Source organism: Oratosquilla oratoria, chromosome 14, assembly GCF_046742065.1.
Source record: "Oratosquilla oratoria isolate Oo_2021 chromosome 14, ASM4674206v1, whole genome shotgun sequence".
NCBI classification, from domain to species: Eukaryota; Metazoa; Arthropoda; class Malacostraca; order Stomatopoda; family Squillidae; genus Oratosquilla; species Oratosquilla oratoria.
The window spans coordinates 17,532,152-17,547,185 of record NC_134790.1 but is presented as its reverse complement, the minus strand read 5'-3'; the positions used below and the strand labels follow the sequence as shown (position 1 = coordinate 17,547,185).

At 45.9% G+C, this 15,034-nt stretch overlaps 1 protein-coding gene across 10 annotated transcripts in view; it reads right to left on the bottom strand.

Moving 5' to 3' along the window:
* Positions 1–15,034, bottom strand: part of LOC143032750 (uncharacterized) — a 243,020-nt gene that overhangs the window by 41,890 nt on the left and 186,096 nt on the right. For all 10 annotated transcript variants that reach the window (XR_012967124.1, XR_012967123.1, XR_012967125.1 and 7 more), the window contains exon 5: positions 5,736–5,852. Coding sequence is in view for 5 of the 10 variants with exons in the window: in XM_076197720.1 (XP_076053835.1) it covers positions 5,736–5,852 (117 nt within the window). In the remaining 5 variants the exon portion in view is untranslated. The remainder of the gene's footprint in view (positions 1–5,735; positions 5,853–15,034) is intronic.

Here is a 15,034-nt window from a genome sequence, read left to right as displayed (position 1 = left end):
AGGAGGAGGAGGAAGGGGAGGAGGAGGAGGAAGGGGAGGAGGAGGAGGAAGGGGAGGAGGAGGAAGGGGGAGGAGCTGCTTGTATTTAGTCACCAATAACCAGCGCTTCTATCCTAAAGAGGTGGTGCGGAGAGATTGGAGTTTAGCGGAAATGAGAGATAATTAATATAAAAAGTTACATGGGCCATTCCTCTGTGAGTCGAGATTAGTCTCTCCGTTTTAAAAGAACAGCGCGTGACTCTGGTCCGGAGGGGTGTGGCTGAAGTCCTTCAAGTATGGACCGCATCGAATTTATGCTGCCAATACCACATACTAAACAGGAGGATCTGGAGAGACAGCGGAGTTGGGGGGGGGGGGGAGTGGAGAGGAGGGGGAGAAGAGGGGGAGAAGAGGGTGAGAAGAGGGAAGAAGGGGAGAGGAGCCGAAGAGAAGGGGGCGAATAAAAAGAGAGCGGTGAAGAGAGGGGAGGGAAGAGGAGAAGTGGGAAAAAGAGAGAAGGGCTGGAAGAGGAGACGGGATAAGAAAGAGGGGGTGGAGGAGGAGGAGGAGGGGGTGGAGGAGGAGGAGGGTGTGGAGGAGGAGGAGGGGGTGGAGGTGGAAGAGGGGAGAAGGTGGGCGAAATAGGAAGCAGGCAAAGAAGGGTGCGGGGGAGGGAAATAAAAGATGACGGGGGTCGGAACAAGGGGGGTGGGGGAGGAGGGGGAGGAAGGGGATCAAGGGCAGAAGGAACAAGGGGCCGAGGTATTGGGGGAGGGGGAAGGGGGGATTGTATAGGGGTTGCAGGAACGAGAACTAACCGAGGGTGGGGGTAGGTTTGGTGGGGGAAAAAGCAGAAATGTCGGGGAGGGGAGTATACGTGGGAGGGGGTGGGGGGAAAGAGAGGGCTATAGAATACAACTACAAAGAATGTGAAGATCATCCAAGGCAATGAGTTCTTGAAGACGACGATGACTAACACCGTTTGTTGTTGTTGTTGTTGTTGTTGTTGTTGTTGTTGTTGCATTGAAGCAATACAACAGGGGTATGAGTAGGAGTAGGAGGAAGAAAAATAGAAAGGAGGAGGAGGAGAAGGAGGAGGAGGAGGAGGAGGGGAGGAGGAGGGGAGGAGGAGGAGGAGTTGGAGCAGCAGCAGATAGGTAAATCGGTGGAGAGGCGGAAAAGGAGGAGATGGAAAAAGGAAAAGTGGAGGAGGAAAAGGGAGTTAAATAAGGAGAAGGGGGTGAAAAACAAGGAATAAAAAGAGGAGGAAAAAGAGGAAGAGGAGGAACAGGAAGAAGACCAGGTGGAAGAGGAACAGGAGCAGGAAGACGATGAGGGGTACAGGGTGAAGGAAAAGGAAAAGGAAGAGGAAGAGGAAGAAGAACGGGTAGAGAAGCAGGAGGAAGAGGAAGAAGAAGGACAGGACGACGACGATGAGGAGAATGAAGGGGGGAGTCAAAGACGAAGGGAAGGGGAGTTGGGGGGTTGGGAGTTGGGGGGAGGGGCAAGAAAGGACCCAAGTGACGATGTTTGTATACCGCGGGCGCTGAACGCGCGTGGGGAGAAGGGGAGAAAAGGTAAGGGGGGGAGGGAGAAAGGGGGAAAGGGGGGGAAAGGGGTGACAGAGGCGGGAGTGGACAAAAGACCTGTGGGCGGAAAAGACTAGGATGAGGAGGAAGAGGAGCAGGGGGATGAGGAGGGAGAGGGGGAGGAGGAGGGGGAGGAGGAGGGGAGGAAGGAAGCGGAGTAGGGGGAGGAGGGGAAGATTAGAAAGAGGAGAAAGAGGAGGAAGAGAAGGAGGAGGAGGAGAAAGAGGAGGAGGAGGAGGAGAAAGAGGAGGAGGAGGAGAAAGAGGAGGAGGAGGAGGAGAAAGAGGAGGAGAAAGAGGAGGAGAAAGAGGAGGAGGAGGAGAAAGAGGAGGAGAAGGAGAAGGAGGAGGAGAAGAAAAAGGAGGAGGAAAAGGAGGACGAGGAGAAAGAGGAGAAAAAAGGATAGGAGAAGAAAGAGGAGAAAGAGGATAGGATGAGAAAAGGTATAGGAGAAAAAGGATAAGAGGAGAAAGAGGAGGAGGAGGAGGAGGAAGGAAAGGAGGAGTAGACAGCAATAAGAGGCATGAGTGCATGAGAAAGGGTTGCAAACAAAAGCAACTGACGTGTAGGAGCGGGCGGGAGGGGGAGGGGGAGGGGGACCGAGAGGGGGAGCGAGGGGGCGGTGGCGGGGTTGGGGGGGGCAAGGGGGCAAGAGGGGGTCGGTAGCGGGGGCAGGCAGGTCACGGGGTGGAGAGACAAAGGACGAAGACGAGGTCGAAGACGAGGGCGAACGAAAAGAGGAAAGAATGTTTAATGTCTGTGTGTGTGTATGTGTGTGTGTATGTGTGTGTGTGTGTGTGTGTGTGTGTGTGTGTGTGTGTGTGTGTGTATGTGTGTGTGTGTGTGAGCATGTGTATAGTCTTCTTTGCTAATATTTTACTTTAAATTCATTTATCACCTCTTTATCCACACTATTCTACAAAAACGATCCACTTTTGCGGAAAACGGCATTTTTTTTATATCTTTTAAAACATACTGTTTGCTTTGGTTCCTTATCTTGTTCACTTCTGTTGCTCTGACCTATTCCGTCTCCTCTGCCCACTTCTTCCATAGCTCTGAAGACAGAAATAAAATCACCTCTCTCTCTTCTCTTCCTCAATTGGGTCTCAAATGTCTGCTAAGCTAGGGACTAGTTTGACTGTTGTTCTGTGCGTCCTTTTAGTTTCTCAAGACAATATTTACACCTTTCGTGGTGGATCCAATTGTCCTCTATTTATTTTTTATCGTTCAAGTTTTTCATTTTTTTTTCTTTCTTTCCAGGTTTACCATTGCAAACTGCAGACTTGAGTGTCAACCCTTGGAAAGACAATTCCGACGACTCAAGCATTCCTTCTACTGCCGTCAGATGATCCTATACAGCTAAGCACTAGGCGGGCCTGGGATGGAATGCGAAAATGGTTTATGGGTTGCTATTGATTGTCCTCGACTTACCCCTGTGCCGCATTTCATATACGTACTAATTCTACCTGTCGCCAGACGATTTTATTTAGTTCATATAGCCCCTGTCAATCTGTGAGGGGGAGCACTAGTTGTACCAGGGCTGTTTTGCCTCTGCCTGTCTGCCATGGACTTGCCCGCCTGTCTGCCATGGATTTGCCCGCCTGTCTGCCAACCTACCTACTGCCTGCCTACCCGCCTTGATCAAGGACTATTACAGTGAATCACTCCGCTCAACTAACGAGAAAACAACACGAAATCATCGAACAAAAGCGAATCGGGAGGGATGTGGGGGTGGGGTGGGGGGGGGGGGGTCCAGTGTGAGCTGCTGCTGCTGTTTCTTCATCGCGATAATGCACCAACTGATACATTAGCTGTTTAAACATTTGCCGCAGGATAAACGGCCTCGGAATGAACATCATCGAAGATAAAGAGCTATTTAGCTTATATATATTTCGGGAAACATACACACACACACACACACACACACACACATATTAATCCCGTGTCACATCACTTCCATATTACAGGTCACATTAACTACATGTAACAGGTCACATTAACTACATATAACATGTCACATTAACTACACAACAGGGCACATTACCTACACATAACGGGTCACATTACCTACATATAACAGGTCACATTACCTACATATAACAGGCCACATTACCTACATATAACATGTCGCATTACCTACATATAGCAGGTCACAATACCTACATATAACAGGTCACATTACCGTTATCTTTACAACTTCCTCCCTACCATCCCATCATACTCCCAGTAATTGTCAGTCGGCTTCAGGCCCCTCCCCCAAGGATAGAAGCGCTGGTTACAGCCTCAACACGATTCTATTCGACAGAAAACAACCCCCAGAACAGCAATGAGCTAGCCGCTAAACTGATCAATAACATCGCTCGGCGTTCGACATAATTGAATGCACAATGTGTGACAGCTAGGAATTATTATTATTATCCATCTTCTCCTCCTCCTCCTCCTCTTCTTTTCCTCCTTCTCCTACTTCTCCTTCACCTTCTCCTACTTCTCCCCCTTGTCCTTCCCCTTCGCCTACTTCTCCTTCCCCTTCTCCTCCTCCTCCTCCTACTTCTCCTTCCCCTTCGCCTACTTCTCCTTCCCCTTCTCCTACTTCTCCTCCCCCCTTCTCCTATGTCTTCTCCTTCTCCTTCTCCCCCTTGTCCTTCCCCTTCGCCTACTTCTCCTTCCCCTTTTCCTACTTCTCCTTCCCCTTTTCCTACTTCTCCTTCCCCTTCTCCTACTTCTCTTCCCCCTTCTCCTTCCCTTCTCCTACTTCTCCTTCCCCTTCTACTTCTCCTTCCCCGTCTCCTCCTTCTTCTATGTCTTCTCCTTCTCCTTCACCTTCTACTAATCCTCTCCCTTCTTTTCCTCCTCCTCCTCCTGCGTCACTGTTACTCGTACCTTCTGTATTACTGGAACCACGAGTTTAATCACAAGATCTCGTAATCTGCAGTGTTCAAAGAACGAGATCAGAACGGAGTTCGATTCGTGACAACGACCGGGTCTTCACAGAACGACCACGGGGCATGAAAAGGTCACTTTCTTTTCCCCCCATAGTCGTAGCGAGTAGCGAAGAGCTGTCTTTTGCTTCACACAACACAGACCAGCTCGACTCACCAACACCCACCGACCATTTCTATCTGCCCTGTAAGTCCAACCACACATGGTGAAGGCCTCGGTTGAGGTTATGCGCCTCCAGGCGTGATCTCCGCATGGTCTAACTATGGGCCTCGCTGCCAAGAACAGCGTTACTTTTGGGCAAAACGTCCAATGCACAAAACGTATAATTTGGCTCTTGACGTCGTATCTTTGTTTCTTCTCATGTCAGAAGGTTACAAGAAGGGGTTTCCACCAACAGAAACCTTATTCTTGTCCCTTCAGCTGAATGAAACCGCTTGACACAAGAAAAACTACACATACGTAAGTTCCCTGTGTTGGACAGGTCCGTTTACATTATATTGTGCGACCCAGACTGTCGTCAACTCTGCCGGTGAGGGGCAAAAGCAACAGCAAATATCAAGACTATGCAGCTCAAGATGTCATGTCCTCGTCACTCTTTTTGTTGTACAATTATTTCATTCGGTTAAGGGGAAAATCACACTTTATCTAAGATCTCACTTTTTTGTACGATGAGGAAATATCTGTATTACGATTCGTAGAACATGACATGTCTAAAAGTACATTTCTTAGTAATATTTACATAATGTCAGTAATAGAGTATTCCCTCACGTGTATCTCACACTAACACACACACACACACATATATATATACATAATGCGCGCGCATACACACACACACACACACACACACACCACACATACAAACACATGCACGCGCGCGCGCACACATACAAACACACACACGCGCGCGCGCGCGCACACACACACATACACACACACAAACACACACATGCGCACACACATACACACCACACACACAACCACACACTACACACACACTACACACACACACACACACACACACACACACACACACACACACACACACACACACACACACACACACAGAATCAGTGTTCTATGCTCGAATGCGTCTGCTGGCCCCTTCTAACTTTGGCAAGCAGAATCCAAGCCCTTAATCACCTTGTTAGGCGAGGAAGGGGGTGGTTAGGGAGGCAGCCTAACCACCACCCGTGTAACTACCGGATCAATTCAATCATTACCCACCTGCGTTGTCGAGGCGGAGAGTCCGGCGATGCCGGGGGGCGGGAACATGGTGAACTCCTCGCCCCCCCGGCCCCCCTCCATCCCCCCGGACGACCGTGACGTCACGGAGCCCAGCTCCTGGAAAAAAGAAAAACGAGACATATTAATGCAGGCACAGCAACTAAGGTAGCATAATTAGCGAAGGTAGTGGTGATAGTGATGGTGGTGATAATGGTGATGATGGATGGTTAAGGTTTGTGTTAGTGGTGGTAATACTGGAAGTTGTGGATTGTAGTTGTAGGTAGCATTTGTAAGTGCTGATGGTGGTGGTAGTGTTGGTGGTGGTGTTGGTGGTTACTCGATTTGGCCCTTGACAGTGCCTCTGCACAAACACCCAACTCCCTCCTCCTCCTCTTCATCATCATCATCATCATCGTCGTCGTCGTCATCACTGCTGATGAGAGAGCCAGTTCCTGTTGGCTCCCAAGCACTCCACGTACGTGCACACACACTTGGCACACAATAAGGCCGATCACAAAAGAGTCCCCGCGTATCCTGTTTAATCCAGTGACATGAATCTATAACACATCGCATAACAATGAACTGAACCTGTGTATTTTTTCTCCCATCCTTCCCTTGTTATGACAGCAGACCTTTGTGTATAAATGGTGTCCTGGACATACATATACAAACCCTAACACACACACACACACACACACACACACACACACACACACACACACAGTGGTGGATATCTGGAACAAACTGGATAAAACAAGTGTGCAAAAACTATACACGAATTTAAGAGCAAACTAGACACTCCGATATACAAAGACGGGACATCACGAGCACAGTTCCCCTTCCCGTATAATACTAGGTAAACACACACACACACACAGTGTTGGGTATCCGGAACAAACTGTATAAAACAATAGTGTGTGCAAAAAATATATACGAATTTAAAAGCAAACTAGACACTGCGAGATACAAAGACGGGACACGACGAGCACGGCTCCCCTTCCCGTAAGATACAACTAGGTAAACACACACACACACACACACACACACACACACACAATAAAACCCATGCAGGCACCCTTCCCATGTCAACACCTCGGGAAAGAGAGGTTGCCTTGCTCCTAGCCACGCTCCTTGGGGGAAGGGGGGGGGGATCGAAGGCAATGCAGCGAGGCACAAGTCTTCCTTATCAGGGTACGACAGCCCCAGCTGGTTAATCCCCGCAGATTCGTGTGTGATTCACCATGGTCTTGGATCACGTGTTGGACTCGTGATCGACAGCTGTTACCCTCCCGGATAAGAGTTCAGAGTTCATATATGACCGATCAATGGGTAATACTGTGACCTTACACGCACACACACATCCAACTCCGCCCACGAGTGTTGGAGTAACGACTCTCAGCGCAGCGATACTGAAATTACTGCAGCTCTGGGCGGGATTTGAACCCGGACCGCTGTAACAGCGGTTGCGAACACTACCACTGCGCCGTCGCGCGCGCGCGCGCGCACGTATTCCCTCCTGTGGTACTGCCAACTCAACCGTACATAAGCATAAAGCAGAAACACCTTTTGGCTTCATTCATTCGCCTTCAGCGAACATTCCCCCAATCTGTAACGATGCCAAATCATGCACGGCGCCTCCCTCCAGCAATCCCTCCAGAAACGACCCAGATCTAGACGCTATGAACTAAACGACCCAAACCTAGGCGCCATGAACTACGAAAAATATGTTGTAATATATCATGTGTCTTTCGTGTGTAAACACGTCTCACATTTATCACTTGGAGAGCTTCTGAATCCTTTATTACAATTCAGTCTTTCTGTACGAGGATGTGGTGCTTAGAATACTATCCTAGTGTCACACAAACTCCTTCAACCACGGCTGGCCGGATTTAAAGCATAACATTATAAATGAAACGAGCAAAAAATATGAAATAATACTGATAAATTCAACCACTGTCACAGTGATACCGTATCACGTTTCATCCAGTTTGCATCGCCCAGCGTGACAGAAATCTGGCGTAAGCCACAGTATGTAGTCATCGACTAAAGTCAATACACCAGGTTCACCGCAGCCAGCGCTATATCGGGGCTGCTCATCCCAACGGAAAGGTAAGCTGCAGCGAGACATGATGGTTTGTGTTATTGTTTACAAAAAATAGTTTGTGATAGTGTAAATAAATATATACAAAGTTAATTGCATGCCTCCTTGTATTATTCCCTGCTTCGTTTGACTTCTAGAAATAGGTAAAATGCGGTGGTGTCGTAATTATCTGCCGTGTATTACTCAGCCATGTTCGGACGCGCAACCCCGATATAGCACCTGGAGTGTTTACTTTGGTCAGTGACTGCTGAAATCTTCACTAATCTATCATTTTCTGTATAATCTTTTTCCTCGTTTCGTTCAAGGTTAACTCTTTCAGTACCGTCTATATTTGATTAAACTGGACTTTTAAAGAATGTAAACATATTTTCCTAAGGAAGGTGTACCCAAATATACTTGAAAAAATATATATATAATAATAATAATAATTATAATAACAATTATCGCTACCCCACCACCACCGTCGTCGTCGTCGTCATCATCACGCGCGTTCTTATAACGGCAAGGGGGGCATTTTCGCTAAGCCGTGAGTCATTCAACCCCGAACCGAAGTGCTGAGTGGACGCAATCAAGTAAATCGAGCAATCTCTTCAGCCACGATTTGGCACGCGAGCCCGACTGCCGTCACTTGGCAACTAATTCTAGTTTTAGTTATGCATGAGGACCGCTGGCCAACGGAAATGGATGAAACACAATATGTTATATCGAAATATGTGTTGGAGAATACGAAAGAGAATCAACAATGCAGAGTAATGAATGTCATTTAATGTACCGAGTTTCCACAACTGAGCGACTGGGGCCTAGCGGTGAGGTGGGGGTGGGAGGGTGGGTGTGTGTGTGTGTGTGGGGGGGTAATAGGACGCTTTGGATATACTAAATCTCCCCCCTCCCTCCCTTCATGATTTCATCCCTTGGGAACAGGAAGCTCCTCCCCACCTAATTGAGACAGCAGACTGGAGTGAAAGATATTGTAGAGGCGGTGAGAGAAGTGGAATTGGGCGGTTAAGTTAGCGTGAAAGACTGATGAGCGGTGGAGCAAATGTGTTACCGAGTGGACGCCGCGAGATGGTAAGCGTGGAAGAGGGAGACCAGACAGAAGGTGGAGAGGCGAGATAGAGAAGTTTTCAGGAATGACGTCGCAGAGGTTGGCGCAGTCGTCTGAATCATGGAATGCTATGAAAGAGGCTTTCGTTCAGCAGTGGACTCAGGATGGCTGATTGATTCAGCGATTGATTGGTTGGAAACTCCACCAGCCTTATGTTTTGCTGTCTAGCTTCCTAGAGAGGACCACTTCTGACACTAAATCTAATCGCTAGGCATCCACTAACTCCCACTAGTTTTCGGATTGTGAACCCGTTAGTGAAACTCTGTCGCCCGTGGCCCATACGAACCAGAGTATATACATACAATGAAACATCGTTGGTACGAACACCCAAGATCCTTGATACATAATCATCCACTTCCTTGAAGGTCTTCCCTTGCTCTATGGCAGAAACGGCTCGTTCAGATGAAGAGGAAGAGGAGGAGGAGGAGAGCATACAAAGACTACCGTCGCATGAGGCTGATCCCTGGTCACGTAAGGAACTTTTGGCAAAGGAATGGTCAAGGTTGGACACAAATCTAGTGTGGGTGTGATCATGGCCAAGCAAAGACTGGAGATGGTGGATGCTTGAAATGAACCCCTGGACTGCATGACATCGAAGGCGAAGTGGCCATATGCACCAACTGGGTGCATGGCCATTTGCCCCCCCCCCTACCCCCCCCCCAAAAAAAAATCTTCCCCTTCAAACATGGATCATCCACTGTGCAGCATGTGAATTCAACCCAAGTAGTTATATTTCTTAACATGTCCGGATTCTAAATCTGACTTAAATCTAGGATGGACAATAATACCTCAGGAGCCGACCCCCTGGTAGCCACTCACGACCATTTTCTAGATTTGGCAGCGTACGAAAGCCTTTCAAACGTGTTATTTTGATTCCAAGAAGACTCAAAGAGTCGTTCTACTGGAAAGGCGTCTTTGACTAAAGTTCAGTGTAAGAACATTTAACAAATTTCGTTGTAAAGCCACAGAAACTGATTAAGCCCAGAGGCGTCCACATTGCTTAATATTAATGGACTGACTCGGCACAGGATAAATCCTTCAAGGAGTAAATAATAATCAGCTAAGGCGGAAAAATGTTACAAGAATCATTATCATCATCACTATTATTATTATCATCATCATTATTATTACTATTATCATCATCATTTTTACACAAACTTCGTTCTATTCTTTGGGGCGTCTGCCTCCACTCGTTCATCCACCCATCCATCCACACGCCCCTCCGTCCCCCTAGGCCAGCGACAATGACAGACACGCAAGTCGACGAGGCAATTACACGCAGGGTTATGCTGACATGAGTAGTGTACTGAATATATATATATATATATATATATATATATATAGAGAGAGAGAGAGAGAGAGAGAGATAGACAAATAAAGATATGGACGGGGGAGAGGGGGAAGAGGGAGGGTAAAAGGAGAGATAGAGAGAAAACGAAGGGGGTGAGGCAAGTATGGATCGACAAAATATGGTGGTATACACAAAACAAAAATCTAACAAAAAATAAAAAATAAGTCCTGTACAAGAACTAGAAAATGCCCACCTTTCTAAAAATAGCAAATATCACCAAGATTTAATGGGATAAACGGGTTAAGCTGTGGAGTAAGAAAAGGACGAGAAAACGTGAGGCTGAAGGTGGGCGGGGTTGTAATGAGAGTATATGACATATGGATGACATTCCTACCTAACAAACGGCCGACCAAAGATGGCGTAACATAACCGTTTTAAAGCCAATTTGTTTTTATACATAATTTCACAGCATGAAAACGTTATCACTAAACTAATACCTAAAATCTCCTTTATCGTACTACATTCCACGATAGTGGACTTAGTCACAAGCGTATCGAAAAAAAGCGACAATTCTTCAACAGATATACTCAAGCGACATGACGTCACGACTCAAACTGCTGCCTGCGTTTGTAAGACTTTTCATACCTGATACATATTAACTTGAAAAATAGTTCGCTGTATTACGTTCAAGTATGTTTTTTTTTTTACAATTAAGTAAACTAAGACGCACAAAACCACAGGTATTTGGGATGACTAAGTTTTTATTCTCTAAATTCAAATACGGAATTCGTTATTGCGAGTCTGGCACCTCTTTCACTACCTGACACGACTTACACACTTTTTCTGTCGCCGCAGATATTTTCTAATGCAAGCTAACGTAAAGCACATAAAAGCGGTTTTAATATGTTACTGGCCGATGTCAATATCGCATAACTTTCGACTCACAAGAATCATGCATTACCTCCAAGGACTGAGGTTCTCTTAAAAGTCATATCAAGAAATCTTAAGACCTTGTGAGCACAAAAAAAAGTCTATATTGTTTGAGAGGCCTTGATGTAAAGTGGATTTCTTGACTTTCACAGCTCTGACTGGTATAATTCTGTTCTGGGTGTCGCCAGGTTATTTTATTCAATCATGGAAAATGCCCACTCTCTTCCCTGCAAGGTGAGGAGAAACATGCTGATAATATTCAAATTTATATATTAACTCGAGTTGTGATTTGGCTGCCCCACCTTGAAAATATCAATCTATTATTTTCATTGTAGAAAAAAAAAATCCTCTCGAGTATCACTGACTGGAAGAAGGGGATCAGTCGCCGGTTGATAAGGAGGATGGAGAAATATCTTGGGGCCCAGTCTAGTGACCGAATACCAGACCCTTGGGGTTGCACCTCCAAAAGGAGATGACGAGGAGATGGGCAGGAGATATGATTATTTTTATTTTTGTCATCCATCTTGCAGGGCCACCACTGGCAGTTCCCCGTCTCTGGCCTCTCGTTTTTTTTTTTTATATGACAGATGATTTAGAAAGAGCCATGACACAAGGAGTCTTGTTTGTTGACACGAAGAGGGGCGAGGGCGTTTGTGGAGGTGAAGTCTGCGCGCGCAGCTCCAGTGACGTCAGACCCTATCCCTCCCCCACACTCCACAGTTTTTTGTTATTTGTTGTTCTTTGAGGGCGGCAAGGTCTCTCTCTCTCTCTCTCTCTCTCTCTCTCTCTCACACACACACACACACACACATCGACACTGCGAGCCAGCACCCCAGCTCTCGTGAGCAAAGAGTTGGGAGGGGGAGGGTAGCGTAGGGTAACAGCATTACCCATAGATTGGGCATACGTGAACTCTGATCTCTCATTCGAGAGGGTAACAGCTGTCGATCAGCTGTCCAACACGTGATCCAAGACCATGGTGAGAATTATACATGAATTTGAAGCTAGGTGTGATCAACTGGGGATCAAGAGATAGGACCCACGAGAGAGAGAGAGAGAGAGAGAGAGAGAGAGAGAGAGAGAGAGAGAGAGAGAGAGAGAGAGAGAGAGAGAGAGAGAGAGAGAGAGAGAGAGAGAGAGAGAGAGAGAGAGAGGATGACGTCAAGCGGGGGTTGGCACTCCTGGCAACGACTTTAACGGCAACGCTTCGAGAGCACAGAAAAACTGGCGACGTCGCTAACAAGCCACGTAGTACGTTAAGAGCATTTCTTACCAGTTCAACAAAAAACACCAGAGTCAAGGAAATTACACACACATTATATATATATATATATATATATACATATATATATATATATATATATATATATATATATATATATATATATATATATATCATTAAAAGTGATGGCTAGTTTTGCATTAATTATTTTCTTATAGGTATTTTCCATATACCTTATTATAGATTTATGTTCCTTAGAAAGGAAATTTATGACTTGGCTGTATGTAGTCATATTAGCTAGATCGCGATTTCGGGTTCTAGACCCTTCCTCAGTAGCTATTGGGATGTACTATCTTATAGGATAAGAATTAATCCGATGAGTCTTATGAAAGTTCTAAGTTTTATACTAAGCCTTCTTACTGTCATAAATTTCCTTTCTAAGGAACATAAATCTATAATAAGGTATATGGAAAATACCTATAAGAAAATAATTAATGCAAAACTAGCCATCAATTTTAATGATATATGCATTAGAGAAAAACTCCTGCCAAAATACACTGATAATATATATATATATATATATATATATATATATATATATATATATATATATATATATATGCCCGAAGCTTTTCCCCCTTACAAGAAGGGTAGCCATGTCAAAAGGCATATACTCACTCCCACACATTCCACTCCCATCCACCACCCTCTCCTCTCTCTCCTCTTAGCTCCTCCTGGATGACGGATCATCCCTGTATCCTGCCCACTGTCCTGGGTCAGCAGCAATGTAGCAAGACACAGTACATCCACAGCAAGACTACTTCACCTAATCGGTGACCCCCCCACTCTCCGCCCCCTCATGCAGAAAAAGAGAAGACAGAAAGAAATCCCTTCGGGCTGCGTCAAAATTGCATTCACACATAAGCACCCCATTCCCCACCTTTCCCTTCCTTGCATAACAGTATCATCTATACACAGTCATTCTCCACTCATCCCTCTCTTCTGCCCTCTCCCTTCCTTGCTCAACAGACATCCTCCTCTTTCTCAACGCCCCTTCACCCCATCCATCCATCTCATCCTCGGTCGTCCCTTCATGTTCACTCTCCCCACTCCTGCCTTCCATGCCTTTTTTATTGATATTTCTTCAATCATTCTTTCCATGTGTCCAAACCATCCCTTTCATCATCCCTATCTGTCATCTCTTTTTCCACCCCCGCTCTCCTCACCTCCTCGTTATGAATCCTATGTCCGAGATAAGATACACAGGTTGGAGGTAATACAATATTGACAAATATTGACAATTACGCACATGAATAAAACCAAGGTAGGCAAAAGCTATCACTAATTGCGTAACTCAAACCACACCACGGAACATCTTACGAAACATGCTAATGGCGGCTGCATTGCCCAGCCATCATCGCAACCACGACACCCACACAGTGCGTGCGTGCGTGCGTGTGTGTGTGTGTGTATGTATTTACCTACCTAGTTGTATTTTACGGGACGGGAGCTATGTTCGTTGTGACCCGTTTTCGTATCTCTCCACACCCAGCTTTTCCTTGAAGTCGTGTATAGTTCTGGCAATCACTGTTTCACTGTTTAATTTGTTCCATACATCGATCACTCTGTGTGGGAAACTATACTTTTTCAGGTCTCTTCTGTAACTGAAAAAGAATAGTGTGTGTGTGTGTGTGTGTGTGTGTGTGTGTCTGTGTGTGTGTGTGTGTGTGCGCGCGCGCACGAGGAAACGTAATTTATCTACATAACGGTGACATCTGCACACCCGAATCACCTTGCTCTGCCCGCGTCCTCCTCCGAGGCGGGCGACCAAACCAGACCCGTTTTCTTTTTCAGCAACCTTCACCATCGATAATCCCCTTCCATTGCCTTTTACGATCGGAACCAGGGTGAGCTCGTACAACGTGGCTGCTTACGAGTGACCTCGTGTACAATACCGAAATCTCTAGAACCGATCAAGAAAAAGGGTTGTCTGCAACTAGAGCTTTGTCCGAAAAGTGTGTGTGTGTGTGTGTGTGTGTGTGTGTGTGTGTGTGTGTGTGTGTGTTTACCTAGTTGTATTATACGGGAAGGGGAGCTATGCTCGTGGCGCCGCGTTGTTGTATCTCGCAAGATTAAGTTTGTTCTTAAATTCTTGTATTGTGTTTGCACACACTGTCTTCATCCAATTTGTTCCATATATCTGTCACTCTGTGTGGGAAGCTGTTCTTTTTTCAGCTCTCTTCTGTAGTTATCCTTTTTGAGTTTCATTGCATGTCCTCTTGTTTTTCCTCTGTCCAGCTTTAATAAGTCCTCTCTATCAAGGCATTCTTTTCCTTTCATGATTTTGTAGATGGTTATTAGGTCCCCTCGTTCTATTCTTTGTTCCAGGGTTGGCAATTCCAGTTTGACCAGTCCTTGTTCATATGTCAGGTTTACAAGTGTTGGGACCAACTTTGTCGTTGGTCTTTGTATTCTTTCTAATTTTCTTATATTCTTTTTTGTACTGGGTGACCATATCAGCGCGGCATATTCCAGTTTTGGCCTTATCAGTGTTTGTAATATTTTCTTGATCATTTCCTTATCCAGGTATTTAAAGGCCACCTTTATTGATCTCAACAAACTGTGACATGTCTTTGGTGATGATTACTCC